The 24739-nt window shown below is 38.4% G+C and overlaps 1 protein-coding gene across 5 annotated transcripts in view; it reads left to right on the top strand.

Annotated features, from left to right (window-relative positions):
• Positions 1-24495, top strand: part of LOC107967080 (embryonic stem cell-related gene protein-like) — a 199325-nt gene extending 174830 nt beyond the window's left edge. For 3 of the 5 annotated variants that reach the window (XR_010153501.1, XR_010153502.1, XM_063800408.1), the window contains 2 exons: positions 690-777; positions 19276-20556. Coding sequence is in view for 3 of the 5 variants with exons in the window: in XM_063800408.1 (XP_063656478.1) it covers positions 690-777; positions 19276-19310 (123 nt within the window). In the remaining 2 variants the exon portion in view is untranslated. Of the gene's footprint in view, positions 1-689; positions 778-19275; positions 20557-23771 lie in introns of those variants that run through there. The other 2 variants (XM_063800410.1, XM_063800411.1) reach the window with 2 other exon arrangements.
• The last annotated feature ends 244 nt before the right edge of the window (positions 24496-24739 follow it).

Genomic DNA, 24739 nt, shown 5'->3' with positions numbered 1-24739 from the left:
CTTGCTAAACCAAGTTTCAGCCTGAACGGTTACTTCCTTGGTTAGTTTTTGAGGCTGTCTTAAAACTGGATTGGTATCTCTTGTTAGTTCTCAGGAGGTACTTTGTCTAGTAGGCATTACATTTTTCAAAGTATTTCCTCTTTACTAGTCTGTCTTCTGTACTATAGAATAAGCAACTTGAAGGCAAAGATTGTGTCTTACTACATTTGTATCTCCAAGCCTGGCACAGTGCTTGGCCTTTGGTAGGCTTTCAACCAATGTTCATGGAAAAACAAATCACGCCACTCAACGAGGCACCTTTTCTGCCTTACCACATGATAAGCAGAGAAGGAGAGGGGTAGAAATAAATTGTATGGTGCATTCCCTGTTGTGCTTTGCAATCTGTATACATTATCTTATTTAGTGACAGACTGAAACTTTGATAGAAGCATAATCATGTGGTAGGAAAGGATAAATAATTGTGCTTTTATACTCTCTTGCTACTTACTGCTGCAGAGTCTTGGGCAGCTAATTAAGACTCTAAGAACCTTAGTTTTCTCCTAAAAAAATGAAAGAATATAATAATAATTGCCTTACCAACTTCACATTGTTTTAGTGAGGAGCAAATAAGACAATGTAAATGAAAGAGAGATACAAACTATACATATTATACAAGTATGTTAATATTATTATTTCTCAAATTTTTATAGAGCATAGGTGATATTGCCAAACATGAAGAAGATGCTTCAATTTTCAGGAATTTAATCAAAGGTGAAACCGTTATTCCACTGATAATCAGTAAGTTCCAAGGTCATTCATTCATTTAATATTGATTAACTCCTACCATATGCATATTCAAGACACAGCCCCTGTAGTTCAGACACCTCAGTGTCTTCAATTAAGTCCAGGATCCTGCAAAGTTTTCAAAATCTTTTTATACAAAGCTCTTATAAATTCACTGGTAAGAATCAGCACTTTTAAAATGACAGAGGAAGGTTACTAAAACAGCAGTGCAAACGGTGAGCTAGAGGCCTTAGACATTTCCTGAATCAGAAGTCTGGTGGCCCCTGCTCCTGCAGCAACACTGGCTCTCCTCTAAGAGCAGAAAGTGTTGGTGCCTGGCATTCAGCAAGTGCTCATTGTTCGTTAAAGGAATTAAACAAATGACTATCTCTTATATAAGAATCATCAGATGCTACATCTGGACTGGATGGCTAATCTAGCTTCCTGATTTTGCAAAGGAAGTAATAGAAGCTCAGTAAGGTCAATAAGTTCCAAGCTTATATAGGCATGAAATAGCAGAGTTTAAACTCTAAAAAATGTTCTGACTCCTTATTTTGTGCATTTCTCTCATTTGCATTCTCTCTCAGCATTTCTCTCAGCATTGTGCATTCTCTCTCAGCATTCTGCTCCTCATTTTGTGCGTTTCTCTCAAAATATTGGACTCTACTTTGAGAGATTATTAATATAATTAGCTTTGCATTTGAATAATGAAGAAAAAATAACACTGATTTACCTAATAAACTTCTTCAAAGAAATACATATCAGCCCCTAAAGTCAAACCTGTGTCCATTGTGGGAAATAGTTGTTGGAAATAGGGGAATTCTTAGGGTACATGTGCCATTTTCTATGTCTGTTTTGGCTTTATGCAAGGAGAAATTTGGCTAGTTTTCAGAGAATCCAGGAATTTGTTAAGTTGATCATGTTCTTTGATTTAACTTGGCATGACTTGAAAGTATTATCATCTACTTGCTGTGCCATGGAGAAGTGGAGGAAGAAGTGTGTGGTTAAGCCAGTCAATTATGACATGGTTAGAAAAGTAACTCGGGGGAAAAGACAAAACAGCCACTCTGTTTCAGTTTGTTTGGTTGAGGCACTTAAGACATATACTAATGCAGACCAGACTCCCCAGAAAGGCAAACTCTCCTGGGTATGAATATTATTACTCAATATGCCCCTGACATTAGGAGGAAGCTACAAAAAGCAGCAGTGGAACTTTAAACCCCTACGAGCCAGCTCTTAAACATGACCTTTAAGGTTTACAACAATAGGCACAGGGCAAAAGAGAGAGAGAGAGAACCAAAATAAATAGTCAAAAAGTGTAATTGTTAGCCGTTGTCTTAGGCCTCCTGTCAACTCAGAATTACCCATCCCAAGAAAGTGTCATGAGATCAGCATCTGGGATGCCCAGATGACAGCCCTTGACTTGCCAGCCCCTGAGCCAAAATCACTGTGCCTTCTGCAGGAATGAGGGCCATTGGCCATGAGAATGTTCTAACTGTCCCTGGTGCATGGAAAAAAAGACTCCTCATCAATCTGTCCAGCCAGAAATGAAACCCAGGGCTTCCTCCATGTTCTAAAAATTCTGGGTAATAATTGCTGTGGGAAGGAGACTCATAGGCTTTCTGATACTAGAACTAGCTTTCTTGCACTAGTTGCAGCAAGCTGCCTTGCTTAAGTAAAATTACTGGGGGTCCTGGACCCTTCTTCTGATGGGCAGCTTCCCACAGTGGCAGTGAAGCAGGCATCTGAACATTATTCTTTGGTGTCTCCACATCTGGGTAAGTTTTCTGGTGGACTGGGGACTCTGAGGTCTCCTCTGGAGCAATGTGGTTCATCCATTCCCTTCTATAGCGTCCCCTTCCCTGCCTCAGCCTGTCTTCCATATCTATTGGGGCAAACACAATTTGGTTAGGTGGATACGTTCCAATTTTGTAAATAACTTGGATCCAGCTGTCTTGTATATAGGTCACTTCATTTGTGTGATGTGTGTTGTGTCCAGCATGCTATCAAATTGGCTTATAAATAAAAGAGTGCTCATGAATTAAACAAGAATAGGCTAAACTTGATAGTTGGAAGAGAATGTTGTGTCTTCTAAAATTTAACTTCAAGATTTTTACCTAGGTAAACCACCGATGTTTTTAGGCTTTAGAATATTTTTAAAAGCTTTGAATGGGTAGGTTTTTGTATGGTTTAAATTCTTAAAAATTATAGAATGGTTCTCATCTATAAAATCCCAATATCTGGTAGGTAGTTCAGAATTTTCTGCCTCCTAAGTTTGTATGAAATGTGCCAGGGGAAACATATTTTTAATTGGAAAAAAGAATTTTTTTTTTTTTCCGATCTGGAACTTATTAAAAGGCTGGTTCAACACATGAAGGAACAAGTGAATAAAAAGAAAGATATGAGGAGAGTTATGGATAGAAGATACATTTTTTTTGTGTGGGGAGGGATATAAAGAAAGAGTGATTTTGTATGAGGAGGGATTTTGTGTGGTAGATTCTTTTCCTAGAATAAAGTGACAGGTTATTTGGAAGAGAGGTGGCATAGGATAGGTCAGAGAGTCCAAGCATTGCAAAAGAGTGATGGGGTTTGTAAAGCGAAAGTTGTCAGGGGGATTTTGTATATTATTAAGCTGGCTGTGATTGAAGAAAAATTCTTTGTGATATAGACTTTCTAGAAAATAATCTCCATATTGGAACTGGGTTTTCTTAAGATATTGATTTGTGTTACAGGAAATTTTTCTTTTAATGCTATAACTGGTTTCTTTTAATGCTATAACTGGTTTCTTTTAAAACTTCTCAGATTCATATCATAGATATTCAGCTGTTATTGTGACTCACTCCCTTTGAGAAGACTTGAGATAATAACTCTGCTTTAGGTTTTTAGTCAGCTCCTATAATTTTTTCTCCTCCAGTTCTAACTGTTGTTATGACCTCATGCTAAAATATTTTATCTTAGAGGTCTATAAAAAGTGTGTGGTTAAGCCAGTCAATTATGACATGCTTAACCAATATAACTTGATTACATACTTTTGGCTGTTCTTTTTTTTTAACTTTTATTTTAGGTTTGGGGGTACATGTGAAAGTTTGTCACATAGGTAAACTCATGTCACAGGGGTTTATTGTACAGATTATTTCATTACCCAGGTATTAAGTCCAGTACCCAATAGTTATCTTTTCTGCTTCTCTCCATCCTCCCACCCCCCACCCTCAAGTAGACAGCAGGGTCCGTTGTTTCCTTCTTTGTGTTCATAAGTTCTTATCATTTAGCTCCCACTTATAAGTGAGAACATGCAGTATTTGGTTTTCTGTTGCTGAATTGGTTTGCTAAGGATAATAGCCCCCAGCTCCATCCATGTTCCTGCAAAGGACATGAATTTTTTCTTTTTTAATGGCTGCATAGTATTCCATGGTGCATATGTACCACATTTTCTTTATCCAATCTGTCACTGATGGCATTTAGATTGATTTCATGTCTTTGCTATTGTGAACAGTGCTGCAATAAACATTCACATGCATGTGTCTTTATGGTAGGATTATTTATATTCTTCTGGGTATATACTCAGTAATCGGATTGCTGGGTCAAATGGTAATTCTGCTTTTAGCTCTTTGAGGAATCAGCATACTGCTTTCCACAATGGTTAAACTAATTTACACTCCCACCAACAGTATGTAAGTGTTCCCTTTCCTCTGCAACCTTGTCAGCATGCTATTATTTGACTTTTTAATAGCAGCCATTCTGACTGGTGTGAGATGGCATCTCATTGTGGTTTTGACTTTCATTCCTCTAGTGATCAGTGATATTGAGCTTTTTTTTTGTATGCTTCTGGGCTGCATGTGTATCTTCTTTTGAGAAGTGTCTGTTCATGTCCTTTGCCCACTTTTTAACTTTTTTTTTGTTTTTCTCTTGTAAATTTGTTTAAGTTCCTTATAGGTGCTGGATATTAGACCTCTGTTGGATGCATAGTTTGCAAATATTTTCTCCCATTCTGTAGGTTGTATGTTTACTTTGTGGTTTCTTTTACTGTGTAGAAGCTCTTAAGTTTAATTAGGCAACACTTCTCAATTTTTGCTTTTGTTGTGATTGCTTTTGATGTCTTTGTCATGAAATCTTTGTCTATTCCTATGTCCAGGATGGTATTGCCTAGGTTGTCTTCCAGGGTTTTTATAGTTTTGGGTTTTACATTTAAATCTTTAGTCCAACTTGAGCTGATTTTTGTATATGATGTAACGAAGGTGTCCAGCTTCAATCTTCTGCGTGTGGTTAGCCAGTTATCCCAGCACCATTTATTGAATAGGGAGTCTTTTTTCCTTGCTTTTTTTGTTGTTGTTGACCTTGTTGAAAATCAGATGGTTGTAGCTCTGTGGCATTATTTCTGGGCTCTTTATTCTGTTCCATTGTGTCTATTTTTGTCCCAGTACCAGGCTGTTTTAGCTACTGTAGTCCTGTAGCATAGTTTGAAGTTGGGAAACGTGATGCCTCCAGCTTTGTTCTTTTTGCTTAGGGTTGCCTTGGCTATTTGGGCTACTTTTTGGTTTCATATGAATTTTAAAATAGTTTCTTCTAGTTGTGTGAGAATGTCATCGGTAGTTTGATAGGAATAACTTATAATGGTTGTTTTTATTGAATCTGTAAATTTCTTTGGGCAGAATGGCCATTTTAACAATATTGGTTCTTCCTGTCCATGAGCATGGGCTGTATTTCCATTTGTTTGTGTCTTCTCTGATTTCTTCTAGCAGTGTTTTGTAATTCTTGTTGTAGAGATCTTTCATCTCATTTGTTAGCTGTATTCCTAAGTACTTTGTTCTTTTTGTGGCATTTGTGAATAAGATTGCCTTTCTGATTTGGCTCTCAGTTTGGGTGTTGTTGGTGTATAAGAGTGCTATCCTGCAACTTTGCTGAAGTTGTTTATCAGCTAAAGGAGCTTTTGGCCTGAGACTGTGGGGCTTTCTAGATATAGAATCATGTGTCCTGCAAATTTGGATGCCTCTTTTCCTATTTGGAGTCCCTTTATTTCTTTCTCTTGCCTGATTGCTCTGGCTAAGACTTCTAATACTATGTTGAATAGAAGTGGTGAGAGACAGCATCCTTGTCTTGTGCTGGTTTTCAAGGGGAATGCTTCCAGATTTTGCCCCTTTAGTATAAGGTTGACTGTGGATTTGTCATAGATGGCTCATGTTATTTTGAGGTATATTCCTTCAATACCTACTTTATTGAGAGCTTTTAGCATGAAGTGATGTTGAATTTTATCAAAAGTCTTTCCTGCATCTATTGAATCATGTTTATTTTGTCTTTAGTTCCTTTTATATGATGAATCGTATTTCTTGATTTATATATGTTGAACAAACCTTGCATCCTGGGGATGAAGCCCACTTAATCATGGTGGATTAGCTTTTTGATGTGCTGCTGAATTTTTGCTAGTATTTTGTTGAGGATTTTTGCATCAGTGTTTATCAAGGATATTGCCTGAAGTTTACTATTTCTGTTGTGTCTCTGTCAGGTTTTGGTATCAAGATGATGCTAGGCTCATAGAAGGAGTTGGCAAGAAATCCCTTCTAAACTTTTTGGGAGGAATGGTACCAGCTCTTCTTTGTACATATGATAGAATTCGGCTGTGAATCCATTAGGTCCTGGGCTTTTTTTTTGGTTGGTAGGCTATTTGTTACTGATTCGATTTCAGAGCTTATTATATGTCTGTTCAGGGCATCAATTTCTTCCTGGCTCAGTCTTGGGAGGGTGTATGTGTCCAGAGATATATCTATCTGTTCTAGGTTTTCTAGTTTTTGTGCATAGAGGTGTTCATGGTAATTTCTGATGGTTGTTTTTATTTCTGTGGGGTCAGTAGTAACATTCCCTTCATCATTTCTAATTGTGTTTATTTGAATCTTCTATATTTTCTTTATTAGAAAGAAATTAATATATCTTATTAATTTTTTCATAAAACAAACTCCTGAATTCGTTGATCTTTTGAATGGTTTTTTGTGTCTCAACCTCCTTCAGTTCAGCTCTGATTTTGGTTATTTCTTGTCTTCTTTTAGCTTTGGGGTTCATTTATTCTAGCTTCTCTAATTCTTTAAGTTATGTTGTTAATATGAGAGATTTTTAACTTTTCAATGTGGGCATTTAGTGCTACGAATATCCCTCTTAACACTGCCTTAGCGGTGTCCCAGAGATACTGGTATGTTGTATCTTTGTTCTCATTATTTTTAAAGGACTTCTTGATTTCTGCCTTAATTTCACTATTTACCCAAAAGTCATTCAGGAGCATGTTATTTAATTACCATGTAATTGCATGGTTTTGAGTGATTTTCATAGTCTTAACTTCTGTTTTTATTGTGCTGTGGTTCAAGAGTGTGTTTGGTATGATTTCGGTTCTTTTGCATTTGTTGAAGATTGTTTTATGTTCAATTATGTGGCCAATTTTAGAGTATGTGTCATGTGATAATGAGAAAAATGTAAATTCTGTTGGTTTTGAGTGGAGAGTTCTGTAAAGGTTTATCAGATCCATTTGATCCAATTTTGAGTTCAGGTCCTGAATATCTATGTTAATTTTCTGCCTTGATGACCTCTCTAATACTGTCAGTGGAGTGTTGAAGTTTCCCACTACTACTGTGTGGGAGTCTGTGTCTCTTTGTAATTCTCTAAGATCTTTCTTTATGAAACTGGGTGCTCCTGTGTTGGGCGCATATATATATTTAGGATAGTTAGGTCTTCTTGTTGAATTGAACCCTTTACCATTATGTAATGTCCTGGTCTTTTTTTATCTTTGTTGGTTTGAAATCTCTTTTGTCTGAAATTAGAATTGCAACCTCTGCTTTTTGCTTTTTTCCATGTGCTTGGTAGATTTTCCTTCATTCCTTTATTTTGAGCCTATAGGTTTCATTATGTGTGAGATAGGTCTCTTGAAGACAGCATACCATTGGGTCTTGCTTTTTTTTGAATCCAGTTTGTCACTCTGTGCCTTTTAAGTGGGGCATTTATCCTATTTATATTCAAGGTTAGTATTTATATGTGGATTTGATCCTGTCATTGTGCTGTTAGCTGGTTATTATGCTGGCTTGTTTGTATGGTTTCTTTCTAGTGACATTGGTCTGTGTGTTTAAGTGTGTGTTTGTATTAGCTGGTGTTAATGGTGGAGGGTCTCCAGGTTCTTGGTGTCTTGAACAAAGAATTGCACAAAACACACACACAAAGCAAGGAAGAGATGAAGGGATTTATAAAAAATGAAAGTACACTCCACAGTGTGGGAGTGGACCCAAGCATGGGAGCACAAAGGCCCTGTTACAGTTTTTGTGAGTTTAAACGCCCTCTACTTGGGATATGCCCTATGTAAATGGAGAAGATGAAGTAAAATTACAAAGTCATTTACTTGGTCTATGCCCTATGGAGAGGATATTTCATATCATAGCTGAAGTGTGAATCAGCCTTATGTTCTCTGCCTCCAAACCCTATTTTCCTGTCTCACTGGTAGCAGTCTTTTTTTTCTACATTTAGTGCTCCTTTCAAGATCTCTTGTACAGCAGGTCCAGTGGTAATGAATTCCCTCAATATTTGCTCATCTGAAAAGGATCTTATTTCTCCTTCACTTAGGAAGCTTAGTGTAGATGGATATGAAATTCTTGGTTAAACTTTTTTTTTTATTTTAAAGAATGTTGGATATAGGCCCCCAGTCCCTTCTAGCTTATAGGGTTTCAGCAGAGAGGCCCACTGTTAGCCTGATGGGGTCCCCTTGTAGGTGACTTGCTCTTTCTCTCTAGTTGCCTTTAACATTCTTTCTTGCATTTTGACCTTGGAAAATCTGATGATTATGTGTCTTGGGATAATCTTGTGTAGAATCTTGCAGGAGTTCTCTGTATTTCCTGAATTTGACTCTTGGCCTCTCTAGCAAGGTTGGGGAAGTTTTTATGAATGATATCCTGAAATATGTTTTCCAAGTTGTTTGCTTTCTCCCTGTCCCTTTCAGGGATGCCAGTGATTCATAGAATTTGCCTCTTTACGTAATCCCATACATCTTGGAGGTTTTGTTCATTTCTTTTTATTTTGTTTTTATTTTTGCCTGACTATCTTATTTTGAGACCCAGTCTTCAAGTTCTGAGATTCTTTCCTCAGCTTGGTTTATTCTGCTGTTAATGCTTGTGATTGCATTGTGAAATTTTTGTATTGTGTTAGCTAGCTCTGTCAGACCTGTTAGGTTTTCGTTTATACTGGCTATTTCATCCTTCAGCTCCTGTATAGCTTTATTGAAATTCTTATTTTTTTCTGGATTGGGTTTTGCCATCTTCGTGTATCTCAATGGTCTTTGTTTCTATTCATATTCTGAATTTTACTTCTGTCATTCCAGCTAGTTCAGCCTGGTTAAGAACTCCTAGAGAATGGATGCAATCAGTTGGAGAACATATAAAACACTGTGGTCTTTTGAGGTTTTTTTTTTTTTTTTTTTCCTAATCTCTGCATGTGGGTGTTCCTTTAACTGCAGTGTAGATTGAGTACTGTCAACAGACTTCTGTTCTAAATGTTTTCACTGGGCTGAGGCTTTGTGCAGGGTCTTCACTTGAAACTGACTTCTTGTCTCTGGTTTCAGAGGCTGGTACGTTAGCAAGGTATTTTTGGTATTGAAGCTTTGGGGAATGATCCAGCAGGTGGCACTTAGGCTGACTGGTCAGTTGGTAGACTCTAGCTCAGTTGTGTAGCTCCTCTATGTTTCCTGACAGTTGCAGCCATGTTCTCTCTCAATGCTCTGAAAGTGTGGGTTTCTTTCCCCCTTGAGTGCTGGCTGTAGATTGTGGCTTAGGACTCCTGTGCTGCCCACTGCAGCTCTGGGGTGATCTCAGTGTTTCTTCCTCAACTTTGAGGCAGCAGAGGAAGGGACCTTAGTAGTGGCTATAAACAAGGGTCATTTGCTTGTTTCTTGGAGGCTCCACCCCAGAGAGATGCAGGTCGGCAATCACTCAGTGCAATCCGCCCAGAATGGAGGGTCTGTGCTGTGGGCCCAAGTCACAGGTTTCCTGTCCGGTGATGAGCAGTGGGAGGTGTTTGGGACCCAGGGGAGACAGATTGGCCTCATCTCCTTGGGTCAGCTGCAGCTTGTTGGAGGTATGGATAAGGCACTTAGGGTCTTTTCTCCTTCATTAGTCTGATGGTGGCAAGGGCAGTTCCACTGCGGAGACAGTGGTAGAAAGGCATTCAGTTGCCCCTGGAGGCTCTGTCCAGGGAGTTGCTGAGTTACCACTGGCTTGATAGCTCTGACAGCATGTGGCTGGAGGCCTAGGCCTGGAACACCTGCCTAGTGAGGAGATAAGGGAACAGGCACCCATGTAACACCCTGGCCACTTTTCTATAGGGCTGCTGCAGTATGCTTGGGGCCCGTTGCAGTCTCTAGTCATCTCATATTTTCCAGTTCCTGGAGGGTTCACCTGTAAAGGCTGAGAAATAGAAAAGAGGGCAGCCTGCTTCTCCCTCTGGGAGCTTCATCCTAGGGAGGTACAGGTCTGTTGCCAGCCAAACACACCTGTAGGATGTGGCTGAAGACTGGTTGGGAAGTCCCATCCAGTGAGGAGGAATGAGATCGGAGACCCACCCAAAGAGAAGTCTGGACACATTTTGGTAGAGCAGTTCTGCTGTGCTGGAGTCTGCCTCAATCCCTGGTCACCTCGAACACTCCAAAGCTCAAAGGCTAGAACAGCTAAGTCACCCAAACAGCAAAGATGACGGCCTGCCCATTCCTCTGGGAGCTCTGTCCCAGAGAGTTTTCAAATCTCTCTTGGCTGGAGAACACAGGCAGGGGTGACTAGAGGGCCCACCCAGTGAGGAGGAATGGGATCAGGGACCTGCTTAACAAAGCAGTCTGGCCACATTTTGGTAGAGCAGTTGTGCTGTGCTGGAGGATCACTTCTGCCCCTGGTCAGCTCAGACTCTCCAAAGCCCAAAAACTAGAGAGCTAAGTCACCCAAACGGCAAAGAGGGCAGTCCACTCCTTCTCCTGGGAGTTCCATCTCAGGGAGGTGTAACCCTGCCTACTGGTGGCTGGCTGGAATTCCAAGCCAGTGGGTCTTATCCTGTGAGGTGCCATGGAAGTGGGGTCTGCAGACTGTCGCTGCTCAGCCCCCTGGATTCAGCATCTTTCCTAGGGGTATGTATGGGAGCCCACTTGGCTGGGCGCAACTACTTTGCTGGAAAGCCTGAGTGTCTAAGGCTCCTGAGTCTCCATGTATACCTGAGCAGCTGCTATGCTGAGACTCCATGTAAGTCTCTCAGTCTGAAGGCCCTGGTGGAGTGGGTTCACAGGGAGATCTCCTGACCCAAGTGTTGCAAAGATCCATGGGAGAAGCATGGTTTCCTGAGGTAGTACATTCACTCACTGCTTCCCTGGGAGTGGGGAGGGTCCTCTGGTTTTGTGTTGCTCCCAAATGGGGCATCATCCTGTCTTGCTTTTCTTCATTCTCCGTGGTACAAGTTGTATCCTTGATTAGTCCCAATGTGAATATTTGGATGTTTCAGTTGAAGGTGCTGTATTACCCCTTTTGTACCTTGCCATGAGAGACACGCACACTAGCTGCTTCTACTTGGCTATCTTGGCCACCTGTCTATTGGTTTTTCTTAATGTAGAACCTTATTTTTGGCTTTTAGTTTTTGACTCTTATATTGCATAACAAATTTTAAGGGCTAATGAGTGCCTGCCCACATCCATTTCCATATAGTCTAAAAAAGTTTAATTGGCTATCAGTCTTTTGGCTGTAAGTCCCGTGGCCAAAGGAAATCCCAAAGAAACCTGAAAAACTAACTCAAACCATGACAGGAAATAGGAGGTCAGACATGCTTCGCCACGCTTACTCCCCAAATTTAAATTTAGGCCAGGATCAAAAGGCCTTTCAAAATTAAAATAAAATATTGCCCTTTCTTCCAAATGAAAAACAAAAACAAAAACCAAAAAACTCCCTTGTTTAACTGGAAGACTTAGTCTTACTAAAGACTTAAAAAAAAAAACATTCCATTCCTGGCACGGTGGCTTACGCCTGTAATCCCAGCACTTTGGGAGGCTGAGGCAGGTGAATCACGAGGTCAGGAGTTCGAGACCAGCCTGAACAATATGGTGAAACCTCATCTCTACTAAAAATACAAAAAAATTAGCCAGGGATGGTGGTGTACGCCTGTAGTCCCAGCTACTCGGGAGGCTGAGGCAGGAGAATCACTTGAACCCAGGAGGCGAAGGCTGCAGTGAGCCGAGATGGTGCCACTGCACTCCAGCCTGCGCGACAGAGCAAGACTTCATTAAAAAAAAAAAAAAAAAAAAACCTTGAAAATCAATTACAACCAAAACACCCCTATCAGCTATTGTTCAATACCCCCACTGCTGTTAAGCTTCAGAAAATCACTAGCTGGGGACACCTGTCCAGGATTAAACCTGTTTCTTGTGACTCCCCACAGGTATAAGAGGAAGACCCCACACCCTACATTTGTGAACCCCTAGAAGACTTAAAGCTATTGTTTTGCAAACACACAAATAAATAACATGACAAGGAAGAGCATATGCAACAATAAACCACATCTATTATTCTCACCTGGTTTTTATCTTTCCTAAGACCTTGATAACTACTTTATTATTACTAATTTTTGGCCCTTGCTTGTTTAACCTCTCAGTTAAGTTTGTATCTTCTAGACTACAACAATTCCACATGAAGATGATGCTGGCACAAGGCTTCCAACCCATTCTGTCTTCTTACCCAGAAAATAAAAACATCCTGGTGTTGGGCCCCTTACATCAGGTATCCAGAGATTTTTTTACTCCTCCAATAGAAGGAGTAAGAGTCTATGCCCATAGAATCAGCAAGAAGCAGTTACAGAAGATGGACCTCTTCCCTTCTGCGGTCCCCTTAAGATTAAGGAGTATCTAATCTCTGAGAGAAGCATGAAGGAGACCAGCAGGACTTGTTTTCTGGTCACAATCCTGCTGACCAAAACAGGATCTCACCCATAAAGGATGAAGTGAATAAAGTGGCAGGAACGAGCAGATGGTGATAAAAGCAATCCCTAGCTGCCCTCATTGCTCGTTAGCATAAGACATTCCCACCAGCACCACGACGGTTTATAAATGCCATGACAGGCCGGAGGTGGTGGCTCACGCCTGTAATCCCAGCACTTTGGGAGGCCAAGGTGGGTGGATCATGAGGTCAGGAGATCGAGACCATCCTGGCTAACACGGTGAAACCCTGTCCCTACTAAAAATGCAAAAATTAGCTGGGTGTGATGGCATGCGCCTGTAGTCCCAGCTACTCAGAAGGCTGAGGCAGGACAATCGCTTGAACCCAGGAGGCAGAGGTTGCAGTGAGCCGGCACTGCACCACTGCACTCCAGCCTGGGCGACAGAGTGAGACTCCATCTCAAAAAATAAATAAATAGATAAATAAATAAATAAATAAAAAATGCCATGACAGTGACCCAGAAGCTATGACTTTATTCCATAGCAATGGCCTGGAAGTTACTGCCCCTTTCCTAGAAAGTTCTAAATAACCCGTCCCTCAATTTGCATTAACCTGCCCCTTAATTACATGCAATAACCTGCATGTAATTGAAAGCAAGTAGAGGTGAGTAACCATACAGTTGCCAACAACCCATACATTGCAGCCTCTGGGTGCACTGCCTATGAGTTAGCCCTACTTCACAAGGAGCAGTACCCTTTAATAAAAGATTGCTATATAACAACACCAGTTTTCCCTGGAATTCTTTTCTGAGTGAAACCAAGAACCCTTCTGGGCTAAGCCCCAATGCTGGGGCTCACCTGTCTTGCGTCAGACCCATCAATTGATATGAAATGTGATTTATTTCAGGCAGAAAACTATTTACTCTGTTTCATTTTCCCTAGCTCCTTGGACAAACGTGTTTTGAGTTTCAAGTGAGCAAACCTTCAATGTGTCTGCCATTTTGGGGAAGAAGTTGTAACTTGGAGGGAAGGTAGAGGGATTTATTATGAGAGCTTTGCTAGCAGACATCTCATTCTTTAAGACAAAATCAACGCACAAACATAATTGGTGAGAAATACAACATAGTGGTTAAGATACAAGCTTTAGCATCAGAGCTTGGTTTAAAATTCAGTTATGTTTTTGACAATTGCATGACTCAGGGATGACAGATTAATCCTCACTTATAAAATGGAGATGATGAGACCTATCTGAGGAGAATGTTGTGTGGATAAGGGAAATAATTACTCTAGATCATTTATCCTGTGCCCATAACATACTAATAGCTGAATAAACTGTGGCTTTTATTATTACAAATAATGAAACTAACTGAAGGCACCACATTCTCTAAATAGTACTCCCTGCTCTTTAAGAATTCAACAGGTTTGCAATTTGTTCATATCTCCCCTATAACTATGTGACATATTATTAAATTGATCTAACTCTCTGAACCTATTGATGAAATGAAAACATTTAATCCTGTCCTCAATCAAGTACAGGCCTAGGCCACTGTAAAGACACAAAGCTCTGAATTTCCAGGATGTAAGTGGAAGTAAGTCAGTGAACCTAAATTATGACTCCTCTTGCTGGGAACATTCGATGACTAGAGTGAAGAGCTGTGTGCTGGCAAGAATATGGCCCTGTAAGATGCTGGGAAATTTTTCCTAAAATGGTTCCATTGACTGCATCCTGAACTCTCCCACCCCAAAATACTCCAAAACAAATCCTCTTCTCCAACCAACACTGATTTCAAAATTATGTGAAGGAAAATGCCAGCAGAGTAAAATCCAGGGTGATCTTATTCAATTGATATTTTCCGGTACAAGTAAATTTACTTTTTTCTCTTGTAAATAAGCCGAATGACATAAAGATAATTCAAGATGAAAAAATTACAGTAATATTTTTAGCGTCATGGCAAGCAGCCAGTTCCTCCAAATTAGAAATGCCAGATAAAAGTAGAAGATACTCAGTTAAATGTGATTTTAAGATAAACTATAATTTTTTTTAAGTGAAAGGATGTTCTTAGTCAGTCTTGACCCTTGTAGGTGGACTTAGAAGAATTGCCAGGGCACCTCCAATGACCAGGCTCCATGTTGGATGTACATGTACAACATACACATTTAACTGGACCTCGTATATTTTTATTTGTTAAATCTGGCAACTCAAATCCAAATGAACTGAATTATAATCACCTTTATAGTTACTTGTCATACTTAATTACCCTTTAAAAAATTATATTCTGGGACACCTTTCAGATATCTTCTGGTACTTGTTTATTATTTTAAAGAGATGACAAATTTGTAGATTAGAAAGTTACTGAATGTATACTTTCTCTCCTTATGGAGTCATCATTAACATAAATTGCCATTTATATTGCTATTTATATTAATGATGACTCCATAAGGAGAAAATTAACTTGCATAAAAATAAAGTTGAATTCTTCATAGGCAAGCATGAAATAAATATGCCAGTATAGGCTTCTGGGAACCAGAGAGAGAAATTTAAACTTCATGATTGGAACCAGCTGGACATTTTAAAAAATTTTAATGACCATGACCATTTAGACACAAAGAATCTTCCAATTTCAAATCCTGGACAGTTTTTACCAATGATGTCACAACAGAGTACTAATATTTGGGGCTTCAAATGAAATCTTTATCATGTAGGGATAGATCGAAATTTGAAATTTCACCCATGCTGATTTTAGACAGTGTCAGATTTATACTATTAAAGTTTTAATACTTATCTTACCAGACGATCTTCTGGTAGCTGATAAGAGATGAAACCTGAGAAATTCATTCCAAATCCCAGTGAGCAGTCATACGGCCCTTTCTCAGGACAGTCTGAAAAAGTTCTATAAAATTTCCCTCTCACAAGGGGACCTATTTGTTCATCTGAATTATGCAGTGTGTGAGAGAAGATTTGCTAAGATGTAGCAATTTGCTTCAACATGTGACCTTTGCTTGCTGAGGTCTCTCAAGCCTTGGGGACAATTTAAAGTGTAGATAATAATCTTGATGATCTCTGGCCCCTAAACTCCTCACAGAAAGATTCCAAATCTCTCTGCATTTCCTGTGCAGTCCCTAGTGGGACTTACTCATTGATTCAAAACGAGTAAGACTCAATTCTTGACCTCAAAAGTGTCGTAGGAACAATATGGCTGTGGTCTTGGTCATCACCATTCTCCATCCATGACTGTTGTGCTCTGCTGCCAATGCCTCACGGGCCTAAAACTGAGGAAGCATCTCTAAGCCAGGGTCCGCATGACTGGTTGCAGAGAGTGCATCTCTCTAGGTGGATCCTGGTAAGCAAGCTGCTGTTTTATATTTTGCAACAACCCTCTCAAGGAGCCTACGACGAATCCCCCGTGCTGGGTCAGAAAATATTTCAATGGTTCTTAATGTGTCTCGTTGAAAAGAATCCCTCTCCTCTGATCTTGCACCCAGTGTCCCAACTGTGCTTCTGTGCATCTCCATTCTTTTCTTCACTACAGTGAGTTTCCTACTTACCCAGGGAACTTTGTCAGTCTTTTATATATTGTGACTCACTTTAGAACCTTAGATTATATTGTAAGTTTAACTGTTTTCTTCTCTGTTTTATCCAAAATTACATACTTATGTAAGTAACAATCTTCTGGATCTACTGTTTTGTTCATTCATCGCTCTATTTATTCAAATAATATTTTGGCTAAACAATTTCAAGCCAAACAATTTGATTTCTGCCCTCATGAATCTTCTAGCTCAGTAGCAGACACAGGGGCAGCAGAAATATCATTTAAAAAAAAACAGTATCTGTTGTCTTCTCAATTCTCTCTAAATTTTGTTGTCCTGAAACTTCTCACACATTAAAAGAATTACATTCATTTTATTCAGAAAGAATGCAGTTCTTGCCTAGAAGAAAGGGATATTACTTGAGTTTGGGTTTCAAATTAGACTTTTAAGTACATTTAGAGCAGTAGTCCTGAAAGCTAGTTTTACTTAAGAAATAGATTTTCTGAATCCCAAAAATTTTCCTTTAAATATCAGAGACTAAAGCTTAGAGGATTGACGAGAGCATAAACTATAGAACAGGGAGGACTGTATTCCTCAATGGAATCACTGAAGTTCCAGCCCCATGAAGAAGACAAAAAAGTCCTTTCAGTGCTGTGTGAGGAACTGGAGAAAGATTGAAAAAGGGTAAAACCAGGTGAAGATGCTACCTGGGCCTCGTCTTGCCTCAACATATATCATCTCCTAGGCCTTGACTCAGAGTGGGAATCGGGAAGAAGATAGTAAGTGTGGGGAGAATGAAAGTACATTGGACCAAACCAAGTAAACAGAATGAGTTTATCTAAGTTGCTGCTCGTGGAAGTGATCATCAAGATTCCCCATTCATCCTTCTTTCTGGGCATATGGCTCCCTGAAATTAGGCATGGCCATGGGACTTCACTTTGGACAATAACATGTGAGCAGAAGTGATGCTTTTTACCTCTTAGTAGAAGCACCAAAGACGCAAGATTGTGCAGGCTGTTTTCTGCTAGGCAGCCGAGAAGGACACAGACGGCACCATAACAAGATATAGAAGAGTGGCAGCTTGGATTCCTCAGAATGCCGAGCAGCCATATTTGGTTTCCATCTATCCTTTCTTTATTCTACTTCTCAATTTGTACTAAGCACAAGAGGAGGAAGCAAGTGGTTTTGGGTGGAAATCATGAATTGAGTTTTGAATATATGAGTGTGTGATGCCTGAGACATCGAAGAAAATATGTTAAGTATGCAGATGGACATATAAATACAGAATTCATAGGAAAGATCTATAGAGATATAAATTCATATGTAGAAAGGATATATAAACCCTGTCTCCCACCCCAACCACATTTCTTTCATTAGAAAAGATATTTTGAATCCAGGAAGGATTTAACTTATGATGATCCCATTTAACTGATACTAAGTACTTAGAAAAAAACTGTAAACGAAAGACTTTACTTTCAAAACATACAAAACAGTATTTTTATTTATGCATGCATGGAGAGAAACCAAATGATATTTCCATTTACCTTTTTTAAACTTCACTATAATTCTATTTTAGCTGCAGGTGAATCCATTTATTCCAAATAGTGATACTGAATATAAATTGAAACAAATGAACTCCATATTCCTTAATTGATTTATACCCGTATGCTGTGATTTAAACAGATAAAAATAGGAACATTTAAAAATACATAAAGTAAACAAATGCTTTCCTAACAGACATAAACTTTAGATTCTACAGTTTATCTTTCACAAAGAGACAGCTCCAAATTATGAGAAAGTTGAGGGTAAACCAGTAAGCAAGCACCTAGGTATTTGCGTACATACAGAGGATATGGGGAAAGTGAGTACATAATACCACAAGGCAATGTGTTCCTGTTTGACATGAAAAGAACTAAGTTGTTCCCTGGTTTTGAACTTGCTATTAAGATGAGAGAACCATTGCCTAGTGACCTTAACCTCATCATAGAAACAAAAGAGATTAACAAAAGCAATCAAGATAGTGAAGAAACATGAATTTTAAATATTCAAGCAATGGTGTTGGGACTATGGTGGGGAAGAGAATGTCAGGAAGAGAAAGAATAGCTATTCGATGTATTAAAATAAATGTATGTTGGAAGGGTGGTGTTAGATGTGGTACATTTCCAGAAGATAGAAGATATAGGGGCAAATTTTGCTTTGAAGTAAGTAAGAGCTTAACATTTTTTTTTCGGCTTCTTAGAGTAATATATCTTCATGGCAAAAATTTTTGAAAAATGTAGAAAAGTAAAATTTAAAAAATCACTCATAAGCTCTTCTCCCAAAGATAATCACTGTTAATATTTTGTGCACATACATATAAATATGTACATATGTTTATTCACTGGTTCATTCAGTAATCGTTTACTAAGCACCTATTATGTTCCAGATGCTCCTTTAGGCAGTCCTGTAATTGATGCAATTCTCTACTATAGGACATTTAGGTTGGGTTCACTATCTTTCTACTATACTGAATATCTTTAATATAAATTTGTATGTGTGGCTCTGATTATTTGTTTAGTTAATATTCTTAAAGTAGACTTTCTGAGTCAAAAGATATTCTGAAATTGCTTCCTCCCAAATGATTGATTTACTTTTTCATTAGCAGTGTAGAAAAGAATTATTTTCAACTGCACTTGCAAACATCATCATATTTTTGGTTAATCTGTGCTGATGAAAGTTAAAACACATATATTTAATTTGCATTTTTACCAATAAGGCTGAAGATTTTTGTGTTTTTAGTGAATTAGTATATCATTTACATTTAAAGTTGAATGTAGACTGAAAGTTTATATCCCACCAAATTCATGTATTGCGACCTAATCCTCAATTTTAGAAAGTTAGCAAAATCTAACCAAAAAATAGTACTAATCAATTATTCTCTAATTATGAGCAGAGACACAAAGCTACAAAAGGAGCTATTAGCAAATAGATTCTTAAAAAAAACTACATGAAAAACAGGTAGAATTTATTCCTCATATACAAAAAAAATAGTATTATGAATTCTACTTATGTAATGTATTTAACAATAGGTCAAAGGAAGAAAGCTACAAAACCAGTTCAATAACATCTGAAGCCTGAGAGGAAAATGAAAGACAAGAGGCTGTGGCTGTAGCTGTGTCTGCTGACAACAGGATAAAAATGGTTGCATTGAGAGTGAGCTGCATTTTCACCAGGCAGAGCAAACTGAGAGCAAAGCTGTGTGTTTCTTGGAAATCAAAAGAGGACTCCAAGAAAAGAAGCTTTTAAGAGGACTGGCTGGAGAGTCAAAGAAGATCCATTAGCTTCTGGACCACTGAAAACCTAAGGGCTGATGGTGGGGCGGGGTAAGTGGCCGGCAGCAGGGAGACATTTTCTGTATCTAGGATGGTATAGAAAAGACCCCCACTGGACAGATCTACAAAGAACAACGAAAGAGTCTCATGGTAGAACAGGTCAGCTCTGGACATCATTCAAATCCAGGGGAGCCTCTTATACTGGATTGCAATTGTGTTGGGCATGTACAATGGTGTTCTTTTTCTCTAATGGCTTCTTTCTTCTGGTCAGTCTCTGGAAGGGGTGAAAGAGTGAGAAATAGTAGCCAGCAAGTGTAGAAAGAGATGTGGAAGAGAGAACGGGGAAACAGAAATTGCATTTCCCCCACGTTCCAAATGTAGGTTATCCGGGTTAAATGTAGGCCCCACCTGACTAGGCAAAGATTTTTTCCTTTGTTGTGAGTTTGAAAAGAACTAAACATCATACTGAAGTGGAATTATTGAAATTGGATAGACCCAGGTTCAAATGTTGACTCAGTTATGTAACATCTTGTGAATTTTGACAAGTTCCTTAACTCCACTGAGTCTGTTTTTATACCCATGAAATGGATGTAGGATTGTTATGAACATTAATTGAAAAATTATATATAAAATAAGTGTCCAGCATAGTTCCTGGCACATACTAGTGCTTGAAAACTACCAATCAACTTCATCAATTTGTGTTATGCCCTGCATGGGCACATATTTGTCCTGATACTCTTCAAAATGTAGAAGTACCCACAGAAAAATTGTCTCAGTTCAAGCACAGTATTATTAATATTCTACTGAGTACTAAGTATGGTCGTTAATAGTCTAATATGAGGAAGTCAAAACAGTCTCTGGAAAAAGTCTTTCTGCAAGCTTTTTGAAGCTTCAGGGATTGCTACAAAGACTGGAAAATCGATCTTGAACTCAGCCTTTTAATTTCTTTTCATGATTACTGTTCTCAAATGGAGAATGCAATTAAAATTAATGCTGTCTTAGTTCACTTGCCTCAAAATAAACATTGATCAAATTCTATGTGAAGGGTCTGTAACATCTCTTCTATAATCATTTTAAAATATATTAACAGAGATCTGTGTATTGTAGAACAAAGGGGACTGTTTCTGGGAGACAGGAGTTCTGAGTTCTGGCTCTAGCTCTGCCATGTTCTGTGTGACCTACGAAAAGGCACGTCTTCTGTTTGAGTCCCCTTCTCCTCTGTAAGATGGGTACATTAATACTTCACAGGAGTACTTAAGGATCACACACGTCATGCATGTTAATGGCAAAAATTACAATAAACTTACAATGAAATATTATGGTTGCTACCTACATTCCTGAAAAAATCTGATTAACACAAGCCTCCCAGGTATCAAGATCATTGGGACTTCACACAAATATGTTATAATGCTTATTGTTATTATGGTATGAAGCGAATGTTACATGGAGTACTCAGAGGGCTAACTAGCTTATGTTATAATGAAGGTTATTTCTTTCATTTTTTGATGACAGCCAAAAAGAGAGAGATATGAAAGTAGTGTTCACATACTGCTGAACATTAAACATATTTATTAAATATTTATACCTCAAATGATCTAAAATGATCAGAAACTGAGATATGATACATGTAATTTTGCACTCTTTTCCAAACAGCTTACTTTTGCTAGAGCAAAATGTCAGTCCAGGCTTATAGTTGGTCAAATGTACCATTTAGATTTACTTAATTTTTCTCCTCAGAGACTTCTCTGATGTCTCAACAAACTGTCAACCAGGAGATGGTTTACTGCTACAAACATTAACTTAGCTCTTGTCAAAACCTGTTAGCCATGACATGAGCTCTTACACTTTTATGGAACTTCTAGATTTCAGTTTAGATGGAAATAAAAAATATTCTATTGCTATAGCATAAATCTGCCTTTAATAGCCTAAGTGTTGAATTGTGGCTATCAAAAAGAGTACACACTGTGCATAGGGGATAATTAACACTTAAATAGAAGCATAACTATGCCAGGGATTGTTTTTATCAGCCATCACAGGGTCATAAATTTCACATTATAAAAGTTTGTCCTTCTACCAGCCTTGATTGGGCTAAACAAAATGTTCACTCTTAATTTCAGATCATGAAACCAGCAACATTTATATCCAGACTGATGCCAGAGGAGGTAAAATTTCCCTGAAGGGGGAATAAAAGTTATCTGCTACCCTGATAGAAGGACTGACCCAACTGCATGCTCATACTTGCCATCAATAATTACTAGATGAGAAAGAAATGAGAAATCACCTTTTTGACAGGATTTGAGACATCAAAAAGGTCCTATTTTGCTGGCTCAGAGAGCTACTATTTCAGGGGTAGTAGACTTCAGAGGTAACATTTCTCAGGATTACCTAAAACAAAAAGGGTAAGAAGATGCAAAGGAAATCCTTATGAAAAGAAGCTCAAGATTCTCTTAACAAATATTTATTTACCCATTTTTCTTCCTCTAAATATCCAGGCTAACTGTGTTTCATTCAACATTCAACAAATATTTATTGATCAACTAATAGTTTTTTTTAAAATTCTTTAAGACATTGGTGACAAAGGTGGATAAGGCATAGTCCCTATTTTTAAAGAGCACATTGTGTTTGGGAAAGAAAAATGTGTAACCAAGCAATCAGGAAATAATAGGGTATGATGGAAAAGGCCTACTCAATGCTATGGGAGAACAGAAGCATGAAAAAATCTATATTGCTAAAGGGTTTCAATAAATATTTCACAGAGAGACTAACATTTAGTATGAGTCTTGAAGGTTAAATAAAAGATGATATTCCAGGAAAAAAGAAATTGATTGCGCAAAAGCATGGAATATTAAAAAGCATGGCACCTCCAGGAAATAACAAGTAATTAAGTATGTTTGTCTGGATGATAGTTTTATTAGAAGAGATTGTCAACTGCCAACACTCAAGATACCAGCAAAATCATGTTTGATCAAGCAAAGACAAGTTTATTTCTTACTGTAGTAAGGGAATCCACTGACTACCCTGGCGGAGTCTTAGTGGTGTTTTGCAAGGGAAGAATCAAAACTGGCATTTGTAAGGATTTAGAGTCTACTTTAAGGCATGTCTTTCAGTGAAGTGATTGGTACTGAAAGATGTTATAATATAATGGTGTATAATTAATGGACACAGTAAAGGGAGTACACTGAAGAGTCTTTAAGAGTAAATAATCATTTGTTGAGCCCAGCTTAATAATCTATTGTTTCGAGAAGAGGCTATTTACTTAAAGAGAATGAATTGATTTTTCAGATAAATAAATTTAGGAGATTCTGAAATAAACAGTTATTTGCAACTCCATCTTCCTGGGCAAGGATTTCCTGGAATAATTAAGTCAGGTTAATGCACAGGTTGAAAAGTTAAATTGTGTTAATATAGACAGTAAGCTCTCTGGGTGTATATGCTTTCAGTTTTCAAGAATAGAAATAGACAAAGTTTGAAACAGAATTTGAAGCTGAATCGGGCCATTTTGAAGAATTTGAAATGGGAAAAGAAAGGGGAAGGGATCGAGTTTGCCCCATGCTAAAGTGCCTTAAAAAAAGTTAATTTTTATAGCAATCCTATAAGACAGATATTATTATACCCATATTCCAGATGATACTGAAGCTTAGGAAATTTATATTTTTAAAAATAATCCTTGCCCAGTGTCTCTTAAGGAATAGCGGAGCCAGATTTCAAACCCAGTCCTAGATGACCCCAAATCCTCTTGCTCTTTCCCTTACACAGTGTATTTTCAGTAGACCATAATGTAAAGTAGACTACTTTCAGTAGACTGTAAAGTAGAGGTCCAAAATGAAACGTTTTCTTTTAGAGATTGACTACTCAAGGTGTGGACCCATGGACCACCTGGTTGTTTATTAGAAATGCAAAACTTGAAGCTTCACCCCAGAACTACTGAAACAAAATTTGCTAACAAGATCTCAGGTAATTGTTGTGTGCATTAAACTTTGAGAAGCAGTTTTAGAAAACTTTGTAGAGTTCTTGAGTTGCCATCTCCATAAGGTGAGCTCTTGTTGCACAATGGAATTTTCTGCACTAGTTTCTAGCCTTGTCTTTTTTCCCTTGTCTTCCTCATCTATGACAGGAAAACGAAAGCAATAGAGACTTCATTAGCATAATATGCTATGGAAACTCTGCTATGGAAGTATAATTAATTTAGCAAGAGTTGCTTTTCTTACAGATGTTCCTCCCTTAAGACTTTGAACACTTGAATCTACTCCTAGGTGGAAAGTAAAACCTACCATCTAAGATGGAGCTCCTCTCCAGGACAGAACTGAGACTGTGGATTAGGTGATGAAGCAAGGAAGAATAGAAGGGAATAAAAGACCAAAGGAAAGATGGGAGGAGGAAGAAATGGGAGAAAAGACACTGGAGACCAGACTTCAAAGAGACTGCTAACTATCCACCAAGAGACATTAGTAGGGACTTTTTGGGAAAACAAATGTTTTATATCATCTGAATCTATGTATGTTGGAAATAATAAGATCATAATATTTCCTTTTTGTAAATTATTTGTAGCTGCTTAGTAACTAAGTCTTTCATCACTTTCTTCATTTATTCACTCATCAACACATTTCTTCAATGCCTACAATATGTCACTGTTCTAGGCAGTAGAGATACATTCCTTAACGAGACAGATAAAATTCATGGCTTCTTGGTTCTTATATACTTGTGGGAAGAAGAGAGAGAGAATTAATATGGGGAAAATATGATTTCAGATGTCAAAATTAGAGAACTTCCCCAGGTATAGTTAAAAATAGATAATAAGACTAAGAGGACAAGTGGCGTTTGAAATCAGTATTTTGGTGAGGGAAGTGGACAAAACCAGGGAGGCTGCACATCTAACAGAATGATGCATCACCGTGCCTTATTTCCAGTCAGTATTCAGCACTCGGATGGGCATTGCAGCTCAGATGGGAGGTGAAAAGGGAGTGTTCCTTGTACCCTGTGGGCATTTTGTGGTATTTCTCAATTTCTTATCTACAGCATTCGCTTTTTAGGCTTTACACACAAGGCACTCTTAATTTTCCTGCCTTCAGATCTTGTTGCTCAACCTCTCTTGTACATTTTTTTCTGGCTGTTAAAAGTAACAAAAAATATTTGCCCAATTATCACCTAAGAAAGCCTCCCAGCAACATGACTTGCAGCTCCTGGGGCATTTTCTGTGTGACACATCTCTATTTTAGAAGCT

Source organism: Pan troglodytes, chromosome 1, assembly GCF_028858775.2.
Source record: "Pan troglodytes isolate AG18354 chromosome 1, NHGRI_mPanTro3-v2.0_pri, whole genome shotgun sequence".
Taxonomy (NCBI): domain Eukaryota; kingdom Metazoa; phylum Chordata; class Mammalia; order Primates; family Hominidae; genus Pan; species Pan troglodytes.
Note: the sequence above shows the minus strand (reverse complement) of the source record. Positions and strands in the feature narration are given on the sequence as shown.